General features: G+C 43.8%; 1 protein-coding gene across 1 annotated transcript; it reads right to left on the bottom strand.

Annotated features, from left to right (window-relative positions):
- Positions 1-1,704: 1,704 nt before the first annotated feature.
- Positions 1,705-24,225, bottom strand: LOC117724153 (rano class II histocompatibility antigen, D-1 beta chain-like). The gene is made up of 4 exons (XM_076916636.1): positions 24,093-24,225; positions 15,240-15,506; positions 14,322-14,603; positions 1,705-2,450 (listed from the first exon to the last, which is right to left on the bottom strand). The coding sequence occupies exons 1-4, from the start codon at positions 24,190-24,192 to the stop codon at positions 2,347-2,349; spliced, it is 753 nt and encodes a 250-aa protein (XP_076772751.1). The 5' UTR covers positions 24,193-24,225; the 3' UTR covers positions 1,705-2,346.
- Positions 24,226-24,999: the final 774 nt, after the last annotated feature.

Genomic DNA, 24,999 nt, shown 5'->3' with positions numbered 1-24,999 from the left:
AGTGGTGAGCTTAGCCTCAGAAGTAGGTCACTGGTGTCAGGATGGTGAAGGTTTTCTTCAGTTCTTTATTCCTTAGTGCTTCCTGGTCTGTCCATTCAGCTTCCTTTTTGTCACTGTGACAAACACTCTGACAAAAACAACTGTCAGAGACTGAGTTAATTTGTTTACAATTCCAGATTCCAGCCACATCTGCAGCAACATTGAAGCAGAAACACAAGAGCATCCCATGAACATTCAAGAGCAGAGAGAGTAGATGCTTGGACTATAGACATGCAGAGTCAAGAGCTGAGAGAGTAGATGCTTGGAGTATAGACATGTAGAGTCAAGAGCAGAGAGAGTGGATGCTTGGTGTATAGACATGCAGCGTCAAGAGACAGGAGAATGGATGTTAGGAATATAGCTGTGCACAGTCAGGAGAAGAGAGAATGGATGTTGCTGTGTGGGCGATGAGCTTTCGAGAAAGTATTAGGGACTAAATCCAGTGACATTATCAGTTTATGCAGAAAGGCCAGAGTGTTTCAACATTTGAGAATCAGTTAATACAGTTCTCACTAATTTAGAGATGGATACAAAACAACATTTACTCACCCAGATAAACTCATAAAATGAATGGTGGTGGACTTTAGTACTGGGTCTTAAAGTTGTTGTTATTTCTTTCTTTTTCTTTTTCTTTTTGAAAGAACTAATTTCTCAGGAAATCTGCAATAAAAAGCAATTTATATGATCTGGGAAAAGACGTCTGCCCTGCCTCTCACATCAGGCATGGGGGCAGAGTATTCAGAGCTTTCCCACTTGATATGTAGAACATTATGCAATAGGGCAATGAAAAATGGCAAAATAAACACACAAAAGGGATTAGGATCACAAAGAATACAAAATTGTCAACGTTTCCTCTAGATATAGCCAGATACTGAGGATATAAAAACCCCAGATATCTTAGTAATAAGACTTTTAATAATGTAGGGTACAAAGTCATTGTAAACAAAATTCTGGCAGAAACAAATGAAACCAATGTCAAGACAATGATACTTTCAACAACAATATTTTAAAAAATGTTAACTGTCTACTGCATGCTGCTGCTGCAGAAAATTCCATGTCTGTATATACAAGAACACAGCCGAGCAGTGGTGGTGCACACCTTTAATCCCAGCACTTGGGAGGCAGAGGCAGGCAGATTTCTGAGTTCGAGGCCAACCTGGTCTACAGAGTGAGTTCCAGGATAGCCTGGGCTATACAGAGAAACCCTGTCTCGAAAAACCAAAGAGAGAGAGAGAGAGAGAGAGAGAGAGAGAGAGAGAGAGAGAGAGAGAGAGAGAACACAGTAGTTTTCATCAAAACATATCTCTATCTTTCTTACTTTTTCTTTTTCTTTCTTTCTCTTTTCTCTCTTCTTTCTTTCTTTCTCTTTTTCTCTCTCTCTTTCTTTCTTTCTTTCTTTCTTTCTTTCTTTCTTTCTTTCTATGCTAAAAAATGCCAAATACTCAGACAGCACTAGCTACACATTAAGAAGATTTTTGTTTAGAAAACTCTAAAATATTATAAGAAAAAATAAATACAGTTAAGCACATGGAGGATTGGCCTGGGAGACAGTAAGGCTGAGTGTATTCATGACATTCCCTCTATATCATTCTGTAAATACAAAACACATCAGAAAAGCAGAGTGATCATCTTTGTTTATTTATTTATTTTTAATTTCTGGTTTGTATACATTTCTTGCCTCTATTACTCATCCAGTGTATTATTAAGCAGTATTTAAATTCCACATGTAAACTATGACATTTTATTAGATAAGGAAATTATTGGATCTAAGGTGAAGCTGCTGACTTGGTGACAAACACATCTAACATCACTCTAAGGTCAACAAATTCCTATCAGAAAATCTAGTTTATGTAAATACATAATGAACATTAACATATGCATAACAGAGACTTAAATTTGCCCTAGCATAGAATGAATGTTATGTGATTGTGTGTAAATCACCCTGCATCATCAATCACTGTGCTGAAATAGACTTCTGGCTTACTGCTAGCTTCTTACTTTTGAAAGTAACTCTTCAATCATGACTGAGACTGACTCTGAGGGTCCTGCTCCTTCTAGGTGCAGAGTGACCATCCATCATTTGAACCAAGCCCCAGGTCCTCTAGAAACTCATCCAAACAGTTTCTATCTGTCTTCATGACATCTGTGGTGCTTAGCTGATCTAACAAAGTTTTAGATAGAACCAGTGTGGTGGTTTGAAAGAAAATGGCCCCCATAGGATCAGAGGCACTATTAGTAGATATGACCTTCTGGAGCAGGTGTGGTCTTGTTGAAGAAAGTGTGTCACTGGGGGCTGGCTTCCAAGTCTCAGATGCTCATCCCAGGCCCGATGTGGCATTCACTCCTGCTGCCTGCCAATCTGGATGTGGAGCTCTCAGCTCCTTCTCCAACACCATGATTCAATGATACTGCTAGTAGAGAAAGTGGGGAATAGCCTTGAATTCATTGGTACAGGAGAAAATTTTGTGAACAGAACACCAGTGGCTCAGGCTCTAAGATAAACGAGTAATAAATGAGACATCATGAAACTTAGAAGCTTCTGCAAAGCAAAAGACACCTTCAGTAGGATATAACAGCAGCCTATAGAAATGGAAAGATTTAACCAATTCCAAATATGGGAGAGGGCTGATTTCCAAAATATATAAAGAACCTAAGAAATTAAACATCAATAAACAAAATAATACAATAAAATGGGGGTACTGATCTACAAAGAGAATTCTCAAGAGAGGAATCTAAACTGCCCCAGAAGCACTTAAAGAAATGTTTACATCCTTAGTCATCAGAAAAATTCAACTCTAAATGACTCTGAGATTCCATTCTGGACCTGTCAGAACAGCTAAGATCAAACACACACGTGACAGCTCATGCTGGCAAGGATGTGGAACAAGGAGAGCACTCCTCCATTGTTAGTGGCAGTTCAAACCTGCACAGCTGCTATGGAAATCAATTTAGCATTTTCCCCTAAAGTTGGGAATTGATCTACTCAAGAACCAGCTATACCACTCCAGGCATACACCCCAAAGACCCCTCACCATGCCACAAGGACACGTGCTCAACCATGTTCATAGCCACTTTATTCATAATAACCCAATGTTGGAGCGAATGTAGATATCCCTCAACTGAAGAATGGATACAGAAAATGTGGTACATTTGCACTATGGACTCTAATACAGCTATTAAAAATGAGAAATTCACAGGCAAATGGGTGGAGCTAAAAACAATTATCTCGAATGGAGTAACCCAGACTCAGAGAGACAAACATAGTATGTACACACTTATAAGTGGAGATTAGTCATAACGTACAGGATAACCATGGTACAAATCACAGACCTGGAGATGCTCATAAGGAAGGCTTGTGGTAGGGGTGGGAGTGGGGATGCTTGAATCTCACAGAGAAAAGAAAATAGATTTGACAATGCTGGTGGATGAACTGACTGAGGGAGGAGGGGAGGAATGGAATAGAAGGAAGATGTGGGGGAAATGGAGGGAGAGAGTAGTAGTAGAGAGAGAGAAAAGGATTAGGGAGGGCATCTCTGGGAAGAGCTAGAATGCTAGGATAACAGAAACTCCCAGGACTCTTGAGGTTGAGCCTACCTAAGACTGCTAGCAAAGGGGGATACGAAGCCTGAACCAGCCATAGCCTGTAACCAGGCAGGACTTCCAATGAAGGGATTAGGACAGCAACCCAGCCACAAAACCTTAGACCCACAATTTGTCCTGTTCCAAGATGTGCAGGCATAAAGATGGAGCGGTGATTGAGGGAAGGGCCTACCAATGACTGCTCCAACTTGAGATCCAAACCATGAGAAAGAGCCCTGTTGTGGATAGCCCTGGTGTGGCTTGTATTAATTCTGCTCTCCCAGGAGAAACTGCTGACAGACTAGGAGTGAATCAAGTACACAGGTGACTTCTTGTGAACCTTCTCTCCACCTTAACTTGTAAAATAAAGGTTAGGGCTGGTGATTGAGCAATAGAAGGGATGGCAGAGCTGAGAAGATTCAGGGAGAAGAAGAGACTGAGGGAGACAGAGAAAGGAAGAAGGAAGGAAGTTGGAGCAGGAGGAAGACAATCTAGGTTTCGTGTGGCTTTAAATAGCCACAGGTAGGTGTAAGTATCTCCTAGGAGATGAATTATTATAGGACTATTTGTCTTATTTGGTGGGCAATTTATATCATTATCAATTGGCTCTGAAATTATTGTTTGGGTATCTTGTGAGTTAAGAATTTAATGATATATAAATTTGACCAATTAATTATAAGCTTCTAGAATTTTGATTAATGGGGTTAAGGGGACTTGTGACTGCCTACCACAGCGGGTAAATTGTTGAGAAGATACTGGTGGCTCTGAGGCAGGTGAACCAAAGAAGGGAAGACTGCTGACTGGGGCTAGCCAAGAGGCCAGGCCGAGAGACCACAGGAAGAGGGTAGCTAGATTTAGCACAGGAATTTGCTATTCTTTTTAAAAAAAATATTTCCTGTAACAGAGCCCACCCCTAACAGTGTTAAAGATACAATGATACACTTGTACAGAGGAGCTTAGCACAAGTGTCATCAGAGAGGCTTCACCTAGTAACTGATGCAAACAGATGCAGAGACCCACAGCCAGACATCATGTGGAGCTTGAGAATCCTGCTGAAGGGGAAAGGAAGGACTAACAGAGGCAGAGGTGTCAAGCACAACACAAGAAAACCTACAGAAACAATTAACCTGGGCCCACAAAGGGTCACAGAAACAGAACTGCCAACCAGTGATCTCCATGTTGAATTCCTATATTGTGAGCTGGGGCTGTCTCTGACTACATTGCCTGACTTTGGATCATTCTTCAACTGGGCTGCCTCACCTAGCCTCAGCTGAAGATGTGCCTTTTCTTACGCAACTTGATTTGACAAGGCTGGTTGATATCCATGGGAGGCCTTCTCTCTTTTAAGGAGAAGGAGAGAAGGAGTGAATGGGGGGAGGTAAAGGAAGAGGGAAGGAGTGGGGAAGACAGGAGGAAGAGGAAGTTACAATCAGGATGTAAAGCAAATGTATAATTTAATTAATAAAGAAAGTTTAAGCCAACAAGGCATGGAATACTTACATTCCAGTACTCCAGAGAGAGAGAGAGAGAGAGAGAGAGAGAGAGAGAGAGAGAGAGAGAGAGAGAGGCAGGATGATCTCTGTGAGTTTGAGGTCAGCCTAGTCTACAGGCCAGCCAGGACAATGTATATATTCATGGCATAGAACATGGTGTTTGATTTACACACAGACAGAGACACAGACACATACGCAGACCCAGACCTAGACACACACACACACACACACACACACACAAGAGGAGCGGGTGCAGCCAGCTATAATGGTGCCTGCAAAGTCTCGAGCGCCGCTTCTTGGTGGTTTGTGCACCACCCTCTTTTCCCTGACAGAGCTAAGACTGCAGACTCGCTGCCACGCAGAATCGAGCTGTTTGTGGTGCACCAATGAGGCATGCCCACGTGGCAGGTGCTGAATGGGACAGGCAGGGGTATAAAAGGACAGCCGTTAAGGGGCTGAGGGAGAGAGGGGCTTCCAGAGAGAGAGGATGGAAAAGGATCCTGAATAAACTGCGTTGAGAAGAACTCCGAGTTGCATCGTTCCTGTCTGCTGGTCAGATAGAGAAGCCACAAGTGGTGGCCCATACGGGGAGTTCAGAACTCAGCGCAGTCAAGGCAGCTAGCTGGTAAGTTCCCAGGTAAGTTGGAGAAGTTAAGTTCTTGGATAGGAGACAATATAGGTTTCCGGTTTTGTGATGAGTTAAAAGCTAAAGGAAAAATTCTTACAGACTGTGGATGTGGTTTCGATTTCGGGAAAGGACCTTAAGACGGCCAAGGAATGAGGGGTACTAGTCACGGGAGTAAAAGGCACTCGATACCAACCACAGAAGTTTTTTCCGGGAGTATGAAACCATCTTTGTTTCTCCCCCCCCCCCCCATTAGTATCTATCAAAGGAACGAGGTCAGCAAAAGTTTGGGTATTTTTAAATTGGCTTAAAAATTTACTGGAGTATAAAGATTTTAATATCCAGAATAAAGGGTAGTGAATTGATGCACCCTTCTTACTTTTCAGTAAACTTTGGTACTAGCCTAGCCCTTGAATAAGAAGAACACACAATATTTAAGGGATTTCTTTTTTAGTTGCATTAAAAATAAAAGGCCCTTGTGCTTCTAATACAAACATTGCACCAAGCAGAATGGGAAATTCATCATCCTCACAGTCGCTGCAGCATGCTCTTTGTGGCTTGCTAAAAGTGAGAGGGGTTGGTCTTAAAAGGGCCACTGTAGAAAAATTTTTACAGGCTATAGATGAGGTTGCACCCTGGTTTTCAGTTTTGGGGTACCTCACACTACCCAGTTGGGAGAAGTTAGGAAGAGATCTTAAGGAGAACTAGCCAGTGGAGTAAAGCCTATGTGGAAACTGGTGAGATCTTGCTTTGAGAATAGATAAGGGAAATGCACTGCAGAGTTAGAGAAGGGTAACGATGCACTAGAGCAACTGAAAGAGGAGCGATCTCAAAAGTCTGAGAACAAAGAAAGTTCTGAGGAAGAAGAGGTTTCCGAAGCTGAGTTAGAGAGGCTGGCGCAAGACCTAGAGGAAGATTTAGAACCCTCTGCACTGGGGCATCTCGGCCGCCTCCATATGCTCCAACTGGAGAATCAGGACGGGGTTTTTGCCCTGAAGCCTAGAGGGAACTACGGTCTCAGTGTTTCCCAGTATTTCAAGATGCCCAAGGCAATTGGCACCATGAGCCTCTTGATTGGGAGGTTATTCAAAGACTGGCCAAGGGGGTCAGAGCATACGGCATTAGTGCCACTTTTGTGGTTTCTCAACTGGAGTCCCTCCATAGATATTGCATGACACCCAGTGATTGGCAGAATTTGGCTAGAGCTTGTTTATCTCCTGGCCAATACTTAGATTGGAAGACCTACTTTATAGAGTTCTCAGTGGAGCAGGCTGCTGTAAATGCCACTAATGGCCAGCAGGCCTGGGACCAGGACATGTTGTTGGACCAAGGCAGATTTGCAAATTAACAAACAAATTACCCTTTGCAGGTATATGAGCAAATCAATAATATAGGGACTAGAGCATGGAAATCTCTTCCCAATAGAAGTGAGGTGTCAGGAAACCTAACCAAGATTGTTCAGGGATCAGCAGAGCCATTTGCGGACTTCATGGCTAGAATGGTGGAGGCAGGGGGAAGAATTTCTGGGGATCCTGACGCAGCCATGCCACTATTAAAGCAACTGATTTTTGAACAATGTACCAAAGAATGTAGACAGGCTATTAATCCTTATAAGAGCAAAGGGCTAGAGGTGTGGATGAAAATTTGTAGAGAGCTAGAGGGGCCTCTAGCGGGTTGGCAGCCGCTGTTATGCAGATGACCCAAAGTCAAAAAAAACCCTAAAAGTGGAAATGTTTTAAATGCAGTCAACTGGGACATTTAAAATGACAGTGTCCCCAATTTCAAGTCCCGGATGGCCCCAGAGCAAGGGTGCCTGGTCTCTGCCCTAGATGTAAAAAGGGGAACCACTGGGCGAATGAATGCAGATCTGTAAAGGATATCAATGGACAGCCTGTCAATGCTGGATATAGAGGAGTCAAGCCAAAAAACTTGCCACAGGGCCCACAACCTCAGGGCCCTCAAATATATGGGGCAGTAGCCGAGAGTTGGCCAAGCCTGAGGCCTCCAATGCAATGGGATTGCCACGGCGAGCCACAGCGGGAAGTGCAGGACTTGACCTCTGTTCCACCTCCAGACTCATATTAACACCTCAGATGGGCCCTCAATTGGTTGACACAGATTTTCAGGGACCATTACCATCTGGCACAGTGGGTTTGATTATAGGAAGGAGCTCCATCACTTTGCAGGGCTTAATAATTCATCCTGGGGTGATTGATCCAGACTATACGGGAATAATAAAGATTATGGTGTCCTTCCCTAGAGGAGTGTCCGCCATTTCTCCTGGAGATAGAATAGCACAGATGTTACTATTACCCAGTTGCCATGATCGATTTCCTGCAAAGAATATTGAGCGAGGACCCAAAGGTTTTGGCTCTACTGGAACCAATTCCATATTTTGTTCCCTGAATCTTGATTCTTGGCCCTTAATAAAATTATTTATAGAAGAAAAATCAATTTCTGGCCTTTTGGATACTGGTGCTGATCACAGCATAATCAGTATTAAGGATTGGCCCAAGGGGTGGCCTAAACAAAGCTCAAATCAAATGTTAAGTGGATTAGGATACGCCAAGGAGCCTGAGATGAGCTCTCGATTGTTACACTGGAGAGATGATGAAAAACATTCTGGAGTTTTCCAGCCTTATGTTATGGGGCTTCCTGTTTCTTTATGGGGAAGGGATCTCCTGAAAGAAATGGGCTATATGTTAACTAATGAGAAGGACTATAGCCCACAATCTCGTCACATAATGTCTGGCATGGGTTACGTTCCAGGAAAAGGACTGGGGAAAAGATTGCAGGGACGAACATCTCCCATGCCCGTAAAACAGAAGCAAGATAGAACTAGAGTGGGTTTTTCAAAGGGGCCACTGAGGATGTTCTTCCCATGTCATGGAAATCTGAGGAGCCTGTGTGGGTTCCTCAGTGGCCACTCACCTCAGAAAAATTACAAGCTGTACAAGAGCTGGTAAAAGAACAGTTATTGTTAGGTCATCTGCAGCCATCTACATCACCTTGGAATACACCCATTTTTGTGATAAAGAAAAAAATCTGGGAAATGGAGGCTTCTACATGATTTAAGAGAAATTAATAAACAAATGATTTTGATGGGACTGGTACAACGAGGTCTGACTTTACCCTCCATATAGCCCAAAAATTGGCCTGTCATAGTTTTGGATATTAAAGATTGTTTCTTTTCAATCCCTTTGCATCAAAAGGATATAACTAGGTTTGCTTTTATAGTCCCTTCCATGAATCATGCAGAGCCATATCAGTGATATGAATGGGTTGTATTGCAGTCCCACTATGTGTCAACTGTATGTTGATGCCGCCTTGAAAGAAGTCAGACAGAATTTTTTGAAAATCAAATGTTATCATTATATGGATGATATTCTTGTTGCTGCCCCTACCGAGCAGATGCTTGATGAAGCCTATAGAGCTGTTGTGTTAAGTTTAAGAAACAGTTAGTGATAGCTTCTGAGAAGGTACAAAAGGGCTCTGTGGTTAATTATTTAGGAACAAAAATATCTTTAGGACAAGTAATTCCTCAAAAAATCCAGATTCGCACAGATAATTTGTGTACTTTGAATGATTTTCAAAGATTGTTAGGAGATATACAGTGGCTTAGACCCTATCTCTCATTGTCTAATAAAAATTAAAGCCATTATATGATATTTTACCAGGTGATTCGGACATCAACTCCCCTAGACATTTAACTAATGAAGCTAGAGTGGCATTAACATTAGTGGAAAAGGGCATATAAGATGCAGCCTTGAGGTGTAGAGATGAATCCCAGGATATTACATTATGCATATTGCCAACTGAATGTCAGCCTACAGGAGTATTATGGCAAGGGCCCCCTTTACTTTGGGTGTATCCGAAAATTTCTCCTGCTCAGACACTCACTCATTATCCAACTGCAGTAGCCCAATTAGCCATGCTGGGAATTTGTCAGAGTGTTCAACACTTTAGCATCCAACCTACAAGCCTAATCGTACCATATACAGCTGCTCAACTCGAAGTATTGATGGCCACTGTAGATGATTGGGCAATTTTGAGATGTACTTTTAATGGGACAATGGATAATCACTTTCCAAAGGACCCTATATTACAATTGATTAATGCTCATCCTGTGGTCTTTCCATGGATCACCCATAGAAAGCCTTTGTTAAATTGCCCTACTATTTTTACAGATGGTTCTAAGACAGGATGTGGAGCAGTTTTGGTTGCAGGATCATTGCCTGTAACCATTCAATTTCCTCCAGTGTCCCCTCAAGTTATAGAATTACAGATTGTGATAAAGGTTTTTGAACAATTTTCTCATTCCTTTAATTTGATATCTGATAGTCAATATATAGTAAATGCTATTAAACAATTGGAAATTCTAGATAAAATAAACCTAAAGTCCACCACAGGAGAGCTACTTACCCAATTGCAATTTCTTATTTGGAATAGGGAACAACCCTTTTTTGTTCAACATATTTGTGCCCATACTGGTTTACCTGGTCCATTGACTGAAGGAAATGATATTGTTGATAAAACTTCAAAGACCTGTTTTAGTGTTGCAAATTTTGTGCTCTATGATTCCCTGGAGTTAGGAAGACACTTTCATAACCAGTTTCATGTAAATTCTAAAACCCTATCATCTCACTTTGGCATTCCTCGTGCCGATGCTAGAGATATAGTGAACGCTTGTCAAGCTTGTGCCCCATTGTTACCCCGGATGGGAATTGGGGTTAATCCCCGAGGCCTACGGCCCCTACATTTATGGCAAATGGATGTCACCCATTTCCCTGAGTTTGGAAGATTAAAATATATTCATGTATCTATAGATACTGCTTCTGGAATTATGTTTGCCTCCCTGCATTCTGGGGAGAAGGCTTGCCATGTCATTGCTCATTGTTTTGAAGCCTGGGGAGCCTGGGGCATGCCTAAATGTTTAAAGACAGATAATGGACCTCTACTTTCTTTGTGTCCTTTTGTAAGACCATGGGAGTTCACCTTAACCATGGTTTGCCTTATAATCCTCAGGGGCAGGGCATTCCTGAATGGCCACACTGCACCCTAAAGGAATGTCTTCTTAAACAAAGAGGGGGAATAGCCTCTGGCCACACACCTAGAGAGAGAATGGCTATAGCCCTCTTTACCCTAAATTTTTTGACTCTGAATAAGCAGGGATGGTCTGCAGCTGGTTGCCATGCTGATCCCAATGCTACCCATAAAGGCATGGTAATTTGGAAAGACATATTGACAGGAAAATGGAGTGGCCCTGACCCAGTATTGGTGTGGGTGAGAGGGTCTGTTTGTGTGTTTCCTCAGGATTGACATCAGCCAATTTGGGTTCCAGAAAGACTTACCAGGGTTATACAGCAAGAAGACAGGAATGGAGATGCTAAGGAAGACTCTTCTGCTGATGTGGATGCTACCAGCGGTAAGGAGTAATGCTAGTTTTTATTATGGAAGTCTCACCTTTGAAAGCCCAGTATTTCTTTTATATGTGTTACCTCTGTGCCTTTTCAGAATATAAGCCATGCTAGTAATCTTTCCAAAAGCCTTTCTCAGTTCCTTACAGGAAATAGATCGAGAGAATTTGAGAGAATGTTGAGAGAATTACGACAGTCCATTGTTCACATTAACTCAACCAGAGTGAAGGCCTCCCTGGCCTCCGGATTGACCATCTGGACTCATCAAGCAATGTCCCACATCAAGGAGTGGGTGGGAATCGGGGAGGTTGCTATGTGCCTGGTCCCCATCAGTTGCCTTGCCTTTTGGTGCATGTGTAAGATGAAAGTCCGAAAGAAAACATCTCAGGCCTTGATTGTACAAGCGTTTGCAGCCGTGGAGATGGAACAGTCTCCTCAAGTGTGGCTTGGCATGCTAGAGAGGTAGTCAATGATGGGTAAGACTCCTTGGGCACATTACCAACCTAAGACAGAAAACAAACCAAAGCTGTTTGACTCCCCATGATGGGTAAGGAGTGTTGCTTGAAATGGGCAACCTAAGACAGGCACTCTCTGCCAAAATTAATAACTAAGGGGGAATTGTGAGGAGCGGGTGCAACGGTGCAGCCAGCTATAATGGTGCCTGCAAAGTCTCGAGCGCTGCTTCTTGGCAGTTTGCATGCCGCCCTCCTTTCCCTGACAGAGCCACGACTGCAGAACTACTGCGCAGACTTGCTGCCACACAGAATTGGGCTGTTTGAGGTGCACCAATGAGGCATGCCCACGTGGCAGGTGCTGAATGGAACAGGCAGGGGTATAAAAGGACAGCCATTAAGGGGCTGAGGGAGAGAGGGGCTTCCAGAGAGAGAGGATGGTAAAGGATCCTGAATAAACTGCATTGAGAAGAACTCCGAGTTGCATCGTTCCTGTCTGCTGGTTGGATAGAGAAGTGACACATACACACACACACACACACACAAACTCCTGAATTTCACATATGCACTACCTCACATACTTATAAATTAAGAAAAGCCATGGTTCAATGATGTAATCTTTCCTGTCTGTTTTCTGTATCTTGTTCTCAAAACTGCTTATTGGAGGGAAAATGTGATAAGTGATTGTGTCACAGGGTAAGCTAAGGTGAACCAGAAAAAGAACCAGAGAAAGAAGGTAGGACAGAAGAGGAGCTTCTGTCCAGGGGCTGCCAGGCCCAGTCAGGGGTTGAGCAGCCATCAGGAAACACAGAGCCAGGTGGAGGCAGGTCCTGGCAGAGCTGTGTCAAGGAAGGAACACAAGCCAAGCAGGACATGTTTTCCTGACATGGAGGCATGGGGAAAACGCCTTCCTTCTGCTCCTGACAGCACAGCACTGAGCAGGGAGGAACTTCTCATGCCCCAAGTCAAAGCACAGGCATTCAGTAAGTGCAGGGAACAAGGCTCAGTGCTAACTGCCTAGCCGGACCCTGGCAGTGCCCAGTGGCTCTTCCTTTCCTGTGTATTTCTCAATCCGCTCTGCCAGGCTGGTTCATCTTTCTCTTATCTGCAAGTCACTGCAAGTTATGGCTACAGGTTTCACTCTGGCAGCCGTAGACTGTTGATGTCAGAATTTGCTTAGTGTCTGGGATCATTTGGGGGATGAGCAACTTCATAGAGGTTGCTCCCTGAAAATTGACCATACCTAAGCCGAGAATGACTCTCTCCCTGAAATGCTATAGAGTCTCAGCCACCACCAGGCTCCTTACCTCTCAGATTCCTTAAGTAGATGAACAGCTCCACTGTGAGGATGAGCAGACCCAGCACCACGCCCATGACTCCAATCAGCATCTTGTTCTGTGCAGATGTGGACTGAGCCCCTAAGGACGGAAGCCAGGTGTGGGCTTTATCTAAAATTCAGCACCTCATTGCAACCCTGATATCAGAGCACTGGGGGAGCTACAACTTGGCACTTCTGGAAAGATAATTCAGAGTCACACAAAAGAGCTACAGTGGAAGACAGTGGCTGCAGCCATGAATGAGAATGTCACCATCTAGAGTTGCTTTTTCCATCTATGCCATCTCTTGTAATGTAACTGGGGAAATCATTTCTGTTAACCGAACAGCTACAGCTGGCAGGTGGGGAGTGTTGCATACACAATGTCGCCCAATATTATGCTATGCATGAGAATTGTGTCCATCTCCACAACCAACCATGAAGCAGCAGATCAGACCAAGAAGCCAATGCTGGTAACCGCAGGCATTTTCTGAGCCATGGCCTCCTGAGGGAGTCAGCCACAGCACAGATCCAGAATGGAACAAGACCAAGAAGAAACAAGTACATGCTGACCCAAAGCTAGAGTGGCACATTGTCCTTATCCTGTTACTGCTTCTGTCTTGTCCCAAGAGAGACAGTGTCATCTGCATATTGTCCTGTAGCAGCACCCACCATAACTCTTGGGTACCCCTGCAGGATTCATGTGAATATCAAGCATTTTCAGGGGATAACCTTGTCTTGCAGTTGTGGGATGACAAAAACTGGGAGCTACCTGGGTTCATCAGTAACTTGGTCCCACATTTTCTGTAGCTCTGTGGTCAGCAGTGTGCTGTGGAGAACCTACATCTTACTTGAATCCTCTGTTCTAAAGAAGTAAAATGTGGAGTCATTGACCATCGACACCTTTTGTAGGATGGTCAGCAAGCCTTCAATGGCAGCTCCACTTTGTTCTTAGTAGTTGCTGCCCTTGAGGAAGTGTCCTCCTGGGGCTATGGATAAACCTTAGAGGTTCATATTGTCCTGATCTTGATAAAGAACTGAGCTCATGCCATGTACTATACTGGTGACATTTGTCTCCTCCATTGACAAACTTGGCAGAGGGCACCTGGAACCTTCACCCAGTCATTCTCAATCTTCTCTTTTTTCAATGACTCTCTGTTTAGGGACATTTCCACAAGGCCTCCCTCCTAATCAGCAAGTACACTGGGCATAGATAACGATCTAGGTAAGGAATAAAATCTAATAATTCAGAAATTTTATTTATCTTTCCTTGTGGAAAAAAACATGCCCTTCCCTGGCAGGCAGGGAATTACAGGATCAGAGAAAGCTAACATGTGGGAGAAAGTCAGGCCCACTACATGGTGGGCTGTGATTTGCAGGGTCAAGGTGTTTCCTACTCACTCCACTCCACTGTGACAGGGCTGGCCAGGCTGGGATGATCCACCTGGCAGGTGTAGACATCTCCACCCTGAGGAACCATCTCCAGCATCACCAGCGTCTGGAAGGTCCAGTCTCCATTTGGGATCAGGCCCGTGGACACGACTCCAGCCTTCTCCTCCTCACCATTCCGGAACCATCTGACTTCAATGCTGCCAGGGTAGAAGTCACTCACAGAGCAGACCAGGAGGTTGTGGTGTTGCAGGGGCTGTGTCTTTGAAGGGTACACAGTCACCTTGGGCTCAGCTAGAGGAGAAAGAGAGGTAAGAAGGAGCCATGGGAGATGAGCTGTATTCTCTGTAGACTGACTGCCTGCCTCCATCCACACAGTCAGGGCTTCTAAATCTGTCCCTGAAGTAAATCCTGACACCACAGCCTGTTGGACCTAAAATAAAAACTGTAAGGACTTATTTTGTTATGGAATAATAATTCATTATTGACCTGAAATATTTTCAGTTCAAAAATATGCCTGAAAATAGTGTTTGTAGAGAGATTATGAATACAGTACTGCAAAGCAGACACACCACAGGACAGCTCAGGAATGGGTCTACCCTGGGAAGCAGAAACAAAGACAGAGGTGATTTTTAGGATTCCTGAGGCAAGAAAAGTTAAAAAGTGATTACAGTCAGGGCTATGGACATGGTTCAGGAGATAAAGGTGCTTGCTTCCAAGACTGATGATCTGAATTCAGTTCTCAGGACCACATGATGGATGGAGAGAATGACTCTAGCAAACTGTCTTATGATCTCTACACATGTGACACAGCACTCTCCTGTCTGTTTGTCTGTCTGTCTGTCTGTCTGTCTCTCTTACACACACACACACACACACACACACACACACCACAACTCTTAACCCATCTACTTCTGATCTAATGCTTACCTTGTAAGTTCAACATGAAGATATCAACAAGGTCATAGTTATTTCTGCACCTGTCCACTGAGGCACGATAATTGTCCAGCATGTCCTTCTGGGTGTTCAAGTACTCAGCTATGGGCCGCCCCAGCTCAGTCACTGCCTGGAAATTCCCAATGTTACTATCAAAGCGGGCAAACTCTTCCTGGTTATAGATGAATCTGGTCACAGTCTGCACATGCTCCCTCCCATTGATGTAATGACACTCAGCCTTCAACTGCTCCAGAAATCGTGCTGTGGGACAGAAACACTCTCTATTACAGTATGTCTGTGAGGACAGACAATGCCTCTGACTGTGAGTCAGTGAAGGGGACTGTGACACTTGCAGAGACCTCACCCCCTGCACTCTGTAATCCCATGAGCCCACACCATAAGCCCATCCTCGCCACCTGAGGCAGATGGAGACTCTAGAGTTTTGTTACTATTGCTGTGATCAGAGATCCTGACAAAAAACAATTTAGGAATGAGAGGGATTATTTGGATTATAATTTGAGAGTATCTTCTATTGCCAGTAAGGCAAGGCAAGAACTTGAAGCAGTGTCCACAATTAAGAGAGAGAGAGAGAGAGAGAGAGAGAGAGAGAGAGAGAGAGAGAGAGAATATAGAGCCTTATATCTCTCACCTAGCTTCTTCTTTCTCTCATGTTTTTCATGGACTGCTGCCTAAGGAATGGTGCTGCTCACAGTGGGCCGAGTCTTCCTACATCAACCAAGAATCAAGATAGTTCCAAATAGACATACCTACAGGTTAGCCTGATAGATAATTCATGTTTAAGGCTCTCTTCTCACATGATTTAATTGGAGTCATGTCAAGTTGACAGTTAAAAGTAGCCAGCACAGAGGACATGCAAAACAGGGACTATCTTCTAATCCTGCTGTATCCGCCAGATTCTGCCTCATCTCATGCCCATAGGTCTTCTTCATCACCTTAAACAGCACCCATGTAGAATATTATTCTATAAATTACACTAAGAACTGAAAGAGTGTGTCAGGCCTTTTTGCCCCTGGCAATTCTAAGAATGAAAATTCAATCTCTGTACTCTTGTATCTTAAAGTTAGTGGAAGTGAAACAAAATTATCCAGGATTGAAAAAATTCAAACAGATGTACTCCTATTTACAGAGAATAAGAAGGCAGACCTCAATGACACAACATAGAATGACTGCTGTTTTGGTTTGAATATGCTTGGCCCAATGAGTGGCACTATTGGAGGGCAGCCTTCATGAAGTAGGCGTGGCCTTGTTGGAGTAGGCATAACCATAGAGGAAGTGTGTCACTGTAAGTATGGCCTTTAAGAACCTTGTCCTGTTTGCCTGGAAGCCAGTCTTCTAGCTACCTTCAGAACAGGAGGTAGAGCTCTCAGCTCCTCCAGTGTCATGCCTGCTTAGCCACTGCCATAATTCTTGTTATGACTATAATGGACTGAACTTCAGAATCTGTAGCTAGTCCCAGTTAAGTGTTGTCTTTTATAAGAGTTGCCATGGTCATGGTGTCTCTTCACAGCAGTACAACCTAACTAAGACAACTGCCAAGGAGGCTCTTCTGATGTGTAAGTTGATGTCAGCTGGAAGAAAGAGGGTGGTTAAGGGGAAGAGAAGCAACTGTGGTGATAATACTATTTGTGAAAAGCTTGAAGACATGGTGGATTTCAAGAATACAGAGGACAGTAGAGCTGAGAAAGTGAGGGTATGAGGGAGGGATTAGGTTGTTGGTGTCATCATGGTGTGATGGTTTGTATATGCTTGGCCCAGGGAGTGACATTATTAGGAAGTGTTGCCTTGTTGGAATAGGTGTGTCACTGTGGATGTGGGCATTAAGACCCTCATCCTAGCTGCATGGGAGTCAGAATTCTGGTAGCAGCCTTCAGATGAATATGTAGAACTATCAGCTGTGCCTGCATCATGCCTTCCTTGATGCTGCCATGTTCCTGCTCAGATGATAATTGACTGTGCTGGGAGCCATCCCCAGCATGGTGGGAAGAGAAGCTGCTACTTCTTTCTTCTCCTAGTCCAGTTCTTGAGGCAGCCCCGTGGGGGATGGGAGTGGAGGAGCATCAGCAGGAGGTAAGACCAAGGGTTATCCTACTGTAGTTGGCCTGCCCTCTGTTATCCTCTGACCAGAGACTGTAGCCTCTGGCATTAGCACCTCAGCTCAAAGACAGCAGAGGCTTAGGAAAATAGCCTTGTACTATCCTAAAAACTTCTTCTGAGGGTAAAAGACTGCAGGCTTAGGTGATTAACACCTGTAGCCTAACAGCAGAGGATTAGGCAATGTGGCCTTTGTTCTATCTCAGCAGGAACTGCTGGGCTCTAACTTGTGTCTGCTTGTCTGAGGTCACAGGAAGACACTTAAAGAAGTTGTTATAGAGTTTATTATTAATTGTAAAAAGTATTCTATGAAAACTATCTGAGGGGAAAGGAGGAAAGGTACTAAGTGGGGAAAAGGAAAAAATTCAAACAAAGGAAAAATTCTAAGGGAAAAAATTCTAGGCAGAGAAAAAGGAAAGGAAAGGACAAAAGGCTCCTAAGGAACCACTACATCTATGACTACTCTACTGCTAACGACTACTCTCTCTTTGTCTTTGTCTTCACTGCTTATGCATCTTTCAGAGTGCATGATCACATGTTACAAAGTTCATCACATGTTCACACCAAAATTCAAATCATAAGTTGAAATAGAAGTTTACAACACAGAATGTTTACATGAATATCCATTAGGAGCAATTAATCTAGGCAAACATTTATCACCTGTTTAGCTCCACAGATTCACTGAAGGTTTAAAACGACAACTAAGAAATTAGTGAAGTTTTGTATAGATAAACCCAGGCAATATTTTCTCTTCTGTCCTGGTACCTATAATAAATTGTGAGTTCGCCTTTTAGTGACCTTGGTTAATTGTTTTACAACTTCTTGAAATGTGCTCTGAGCAAGAGAAAGTCTGGTTACTATCTAAGATCAATTAACTGATGACACTTGGGAGACTGGAAGAGTTCTCATTGCAGTTTTGACTATGTGTGAGGGACTTAATAGCAGTCCCACTATAAAAGAGCTTAATAATCATTGTTATAAATTTAGGAATTCTTACAGGATCATCATTGAGACTTAAGAAGTCATCTATTTGTCTATATAGTATCACTACAAGACAGTACATCTTCATGGATCTGCGGAGATCTGCTCCAAAGGGGTGTGCTATTGCTTAGTGATTCTTACATATATTTAATAATAATAATAATAATAATAATAATAATAATAATAATAGGAAAAGCATATTAGAGCAGGCATCTTTCCTAAAATTACATCCACCACAGCCTTGCTAATGTGGCACACATCGCAGATTATATAATAATCCACGGCAAGCATTTCAGGATGATCATCTACTAATTATTAGCTTATCCCATTATGGCTGCTGACAGGACTGAACCTCTGAACATGTAAGCCAGCCCCAATTGAATGTTGTGCTTTATAAGAGTTGCCTTGGTCAGCTGGGCAGTGGTGGCACATGCCTTTAATCCCAGTAGCTGGGAGGCAGAGGCAGACTTCTGAGTTCAAGGTCAGCCTGGTCTACAGAGTGAGTTCCAGGACAGCCAGGACTACACAGAGAAACCCTGTCTACAAAAACCAAAAAAAAAAAAAAAAAAACAGTTGCCTTGGTCATGTTGCCTATTCACAGCAGTAAAATCCTAACTAAGAAACATGGGGATCCCCACCTCTTCAAGACTTGACTTTCAAAGCAGAAGGAAACTGTAGAAAGTGGAATTTCCCTAGCTATTGTGGAAGCAGCATCTATGGGACCAATGAACTATTGGGACAGTAACACCTGACACAGAGGTAAATGCACCTTGTGACAGGCATAAGTCTTCCCACAGCCCTATGTGTGTTGTTGCTTCTCATCCTCAAAGATCTCTCTGCAGCAGGTACCATCCTCTCACTTGTTACAAATGCACAGTGGTGTCAAATGGCTTCTCCACATTGCACATCATGGAAGATCGAGAAAAAGTTAGGCAGCATGGGGAAATGTGGCAGTGATGTTCTTGTGTATATAATCACACATCCTTATGCTGCCCCTCATGCAAAACTTTCTGGCTAGAAACCATCCTAGATGGCAGATCACCAGGCATGATCGTAGTTCAGGGAAGATCTGTGATACATAGGGGAAGCTGTTTAAAAGACAATGATTGAGAGAGAACTTTGAACATGAGCCAACCAATGATGGTTATTCCAGGCCAAACAAAGGGTTGCTATGGTAATTCTGGGTGCATGAAAGGGAGAATGGAGTAAATTACAACCAGCCTGGTGGAGTGTCTCTTTAGTTTCAGCCGCTTGGCATATTGAGACAGGAAGATGGCAATTCAAGTCTACCCAGTCTATGTAATGAGGTTGGTGTCAACCTGAACAACTTTGCAGCATACTGTTCCTAATCATGAAAGAAGAGGAGAGGAGAGGGGAGGGGAGGGGAGGGGAGGGGAGGGGAGAGGAGGGGAGAGGAGAGGAGAGGAGAGGAAACTTAGGGATGGAGTAATCCAGTAGCGGAGAAGTTATCAGGCATAATCAAGGTCATGAATTCAATCTCTCATACTAGAGAATGTGAACAACTTGGACATCAGTTCCCAGTTTGCAAGTGTGCACCAGCTATTTCTCACTACTGTGACTCACTATCTCAAGTGTGCATCAGCTGTTTCTCACTACTGTGACTCACTATCTCAAGTGTGCATCAGCTGTTTCTCACTACTGTGACTCACTATCTCAAGTGTGCACCAGCTGTTTCTCACTACTGTGACTCACTATCTCAAGTGTGCATCAGCTGTTTCTCACTACTGTGACTCACTATCTCAAGTGTGCATCAGCTGTTTCTCACTACTGTGACTCACTATCTCAAGTGTGCATCAGCTGTTTCTCACTACTGTGACTCACTATCTCAAGTGTGCATCAGCTGTTTCTCACTACTGTGACTCACTATCTCAAGTGTGCATCAGCTGTTTCTCACTACTGTGACTCACTATCTCAAGTGTGCATCAGCTGTTTCTCACTACTGTGACTCACTATCTCAAGTGTGCATCAGCTATTTCTCACTACTGTGACTCACTATCTCATAAGAAACAACCTAATAGAGTCCTTAGTTTATTGGACTTCTGACTTGACAGAATAAAGGATACAGTCTGTCATTAAGGAGAAGCCTCAGAGAGGAGAGCATGAGGTAGCTCTTCACATTCCCTGTGTAGTCAGGAAGCAGAGAGATAAGAAGTGGTCCAGCTATAAAGATGCAAGGCCCACTCCCAGCAACACACCTCCTCCAGCCATACTCCACTTCCTAAAGGCTCCACAGCCCTCTAAAACAGTGTGACAGCAAGGTCTGAGTGAATACAGGTGCTATGGGGTACATTGCTTCCTCAAACCACAGTGGGGGAACCCCTAATGTAGGTCACTGTAAGGTCAGCAGGAAAGGCCCACCACACCCTGTCACAGGCAAACAGCAGCCTTCACAGCAGGAGAGTGAAGGTCCTTTCACACATGACAGTTTCAGGGGCTTGGTGGCCAAAGAGTGACTGCTCAGCTCTAGAGAAGGGATTTGCTTTGGTGCATGCAGTACCCAGAGCTCATGCTGGTGCCCAGTTAATGTTAGAGGACATTGTTTTCAGAGGGTGACTGACAGACAACGGCCACATGAGTAGAAGCTTGAGTTATTGTGCACCTCACTAATGCATGCAAAGAAGGAAAGGGGTGGGGTGAATGGCAGACAGACAGGCATGCGGGAAGGCAGGCAGGAAGGAAAACAATAAAAATAACCTTGAATACAAATGAATTAAAGTCATCAATCAACTGAAATAAACTAGCTGGAAGGATAAAAATAAGACTCAACTATGTAAGATGAGTAAGACCCGGGCCATCCACACTCACTGCTCTTGCTCAGTGCGTTACTGGGAGCCTTTGCTAGGGTTATTAAACAATAAAACACCAGTGTAAATTAACTATTGTTACTGTAAATACAGGTAGTGAATCAGTCCAGCGTCTGTCTTTCTTTACCTTATGATAGTTCCCCATAACTTCACAGAGAGACAAAGACTCATGTAAAACTTCAGCTCAATAGCTGAGCAGCTAAATGATCTATCTTCCTGTGCTAGCCTGACTAACGTCCCATGATTCATGCATGTTATTATCCATCTGGCTCTTTTGGCTTCAGGGTGTTTCCATGGTCTCTCTCCAAATCTCTTTCTCATGGCTCCAAATCCTTCCTCTGATTGGTGGATATCACACCCTATTCTCAATTCTGCCCAGCCATTGGGTGATCAGTATTTACTGACAAGGTGTAAAATAACTGGTAAGAATTGTTTACACAAACCTGAGAGAGGGGGTTCTTGGTATGAGCATTACAATGCCAAGTCTGGATTGAAAGGAGATATGCGGGCAGAGAAATCAGCATTTGAATAACACAGTGATAACCTTTACAGAGTGCACAAAAACACTATGCTTACAAATCAGAAATATCCAAATTGGAAAGAAGTCAACCATATTTGCCGTGGACTTAATATATAGAAAATCCTAAATAATCTACCAACAAGCCGTCAGATGATAAATTCAGTGACGTTTCGAGATCAAAATCTGCACACAAAAGGCAATGATGAACTTGCTGAAAGGGACCTTTAAGGACCAACTCCAGGGCTGGAGAGATGGCTCAGATGTTAGGAGCATTGGCTGCTCTTACAGAGGACCTGGGTTAGATTCCTAACTCCTCACATCTTAACTCTGGTTCTAGGGGATCTGATTCCTTCTTCTGGCATATATAAATCATTTAAATATATAGTCTTTTTAAAATGTGAGCATCAAAATGTAAATAAGCCAATCAGAACACAGGAAAGGGAAGGTAAAACGCTACCTCCCCGAACACATGACATGCTAATGGCCAACAACCCTTTGTGAGATACCCAGTGTCACCACCACAAGGAAAGTGAAAACCCAAACCACAGTAGGAGAGTGTGTCAGCATGTGGGGCATCTCAGCAGACATTAACAAGAGCTGGTGAGGATGGATTGAAAGAGAAAATGAAATGAAATGAAAATCAACACAAGCATCACGGTGAATGGTTGGAGAATCCTCATGTGGTGGTTTGAATATGCTTGTCCCAGGGGAGTGGCACTAGGAGGAGGTGTGGCCTTGTTGGGGTGGGTGTGGCCTTGTTGAGGTGGGTGTGGCCTTGTTGGGGTGGGTGTGGCCTTGTTGGGGTGGGTGTGGTCCTTTCTCTAACAATGGAGGAAGTGGGACACTTTGGGGGTGGGCCTTGAGACCCTTCTCCTAGCTGTCTGGATTCCACTCTTCTCCCATGTGCCTTCGGAACAAGGTGTAGATGTAGGGATGACCATGTTGTTGTGGGAGGTGGATCATTATGCAATGTGGACTTTTAAAAGCTCTGCCTCTCATCTCCATCTGTCTCCTTGTGTCTCTGTCTCTGTTTCTGGCTGTCTGTCATCTCTGTCTCTGTCTCTTGCCTCACTATCTCTCTGTCTCTCTGTGTCTCTCTGTGTCTCTCTGTCTCTCTCTCTTTTTTTTTTCAGCGCTGCTGAGGACCAAACCCAGGGCCTTGCGCTTGCTAGGCAAGCGCTCTACCACTGAGCTAAATCCCCAACCCCTCTCTGTCTCTCTTTCTCTCTCTCCGTTTTCTGTCCTGCATCCCTGCATGGGATCATGAAGCAAGCTCACACAGCAGCTGAGAGCACTTGAACATTGTACTTTCTAGCATCTAGAACTACAAGAAACTGGCATATTCTCAAGTGTGCTCACCCATACACAAGCACACACACATGTGTAAATGCATACACACACACACATATGAGAAAATTGTTGGACTTTCTTTCTTTCAGGTCACTGTACAGCTGAATACAACATGACCCTGGAAAAATCAGAGAATAATTGTGAGGACCAACAATTCCACATACATAACTGAGAACAGAAGGTGAGCAATGGAACCACCAAAACTTAGGGAAGCCACACCACACCAGAGACTGTAGTTTCTGACTGTTTTCTAACCCCAGGAGATGATACCAGCCTTCATGCTGTCTGCACCCCGGGCTCTGGGTTTTCAGTTTGAACCATATGAAATGGTTGATCCTGACCCCTGCTGACACATGAAAACAGAACTGCACATCTGAACCCAGGTGGATCCTCTCCTTTACCCTCAGGCAGGAGCAGCTGGTGCTTGAGACACAGTGCAGGCTTTCAGAGGAACTGCCAAGTTTGAGGTACCAAGACCATCTGTGCTCCTTGTCCAAGAGGCAGATTCAAGCCTTAAGTTTCAGGGTCGGCTCTCAGGTGCCATCAACAGCAGAGAGATAGAACCCTGAGTACTTCCCATGACAGCATCCCAGCACAGGGATGGAGGTTTCATGAACACCAGGGTTTAGGGAAAAGAGAAAGGCTACAGATCTTGGTGAGGGCACAACACAGTCTTCTAGGACAGGCGCCCACAACTCCCCTTAATTTCTCATTAAATCATCAGGGAAATTTTGTATCTTAATACTTTAGAGAGGTTCTAGGCAGGTCCTTATTTTAGTGCCTGTCTTCTTCATGTCTTCAGGCCTGTAGTAAAAGTCATGTCCAGGTTGACAGGTCACATGAGGAGGGAAAGAATGTGACCCATGTGTCAATTCCATTCATGGGTCTCAAAGGAACATCATCTAAGACACTTTTATGTGGAAACAATATGAGATTTGTGTGATTGAGAGAAGTGGTCAAAGAAAACTGACAAGTTTTTAAAAACCTATTGTAGACAAAATGAAGCTAGCCCCTTTGATCCCCACCCTCAGGAGCTCAGAAAATGAGAGGTGTACTTACGTCGGGGGTCCCTCACCACAACCACGGGACAGCTTAGCATCAACAGACCCAGGAACACAGATGCAACACTGGGGCCTCTGGGGAGCCACAGACACACCATGCTGGAGGAGAGGAGAGGCTGGTGGCCAGAGAGGCAGGCCAATCTGGCTGACTGAGGAGGGTAAGAGACTCCACCCACTGCTGCTGGGTTGGGTTACACCTTCAGTACTGAAGAGCCAATCAGCTGCTGAGGTGGGCAGCAACATCTGTTGCTGGTCAGAGGTGCAGAGTGAAGGTCTTTCTGAAAGTTCAGGTTTCCTTTGTAAAACAGATAGACTGCTTCAGCTCAGTGCTGCTAAGCTGTGATCAGTTTGAGTCTGAAGAGTTGCAGGGACACTGTGCTGAGCCACCAATTCTGACTGAGGGGAGCCTTGACACCATCAGTCTGCCTTAGGATAATTAAACCTGTGAGAGTCCAGTCCCTATTGAGGTTCCTGCTCTGACTTCTCCATTTGCTGAGTGAAATCCTCTAACATTCTGCTCTACCTGAGGAAAGGTCATGAGAAGTCTGTGCTAATGCATGCATATCAGCTTAGAAGGAAGACAATCACTGAACATAAAGTGTGAACACAGTTTTAAAATACAATCATACTATTTGTGAAATGTGAACCTTGTATTGCCTAATGATTACAGATTATACTATGTAAAGATGACGGCATAGATTAAGAATGTACTTTGAGTGACAGTTCAGAATAGGAACTCCAAGATTAACCCACTATTCTGATGGTTGCTTTTTGTCTGTCTTGGTAGTTCTTGAAGCAGGATTTGCCACTCTGCAATGAATATCACTGGAATTCATTGAGTGAGAGTTTAATCACCTAACATTGTATTCAGAGCTATTCCTGGGGCTTTCCCTTAAAACTTTTGT

The sequence above is a fragment of the Arvicanthis niloticus genome, chromosome 20 (assembly GCF_011762505.2).
Source record: "Arvicanthis niloticus isolate mArvNil1 chromosome 20, mArvNil1.pat.X, whole genome shotgun sequence".
NCBI lineage: Eukaryota > Metazoa > Chordata > Mammalia > Rodentia > Muridae > Arvicanthis > Arvicanthis niloticus.
Note: the sequence above shows the minus strand (reverse complement) of the source record. Positions and strands in the feature narration are given on the sequence as shown.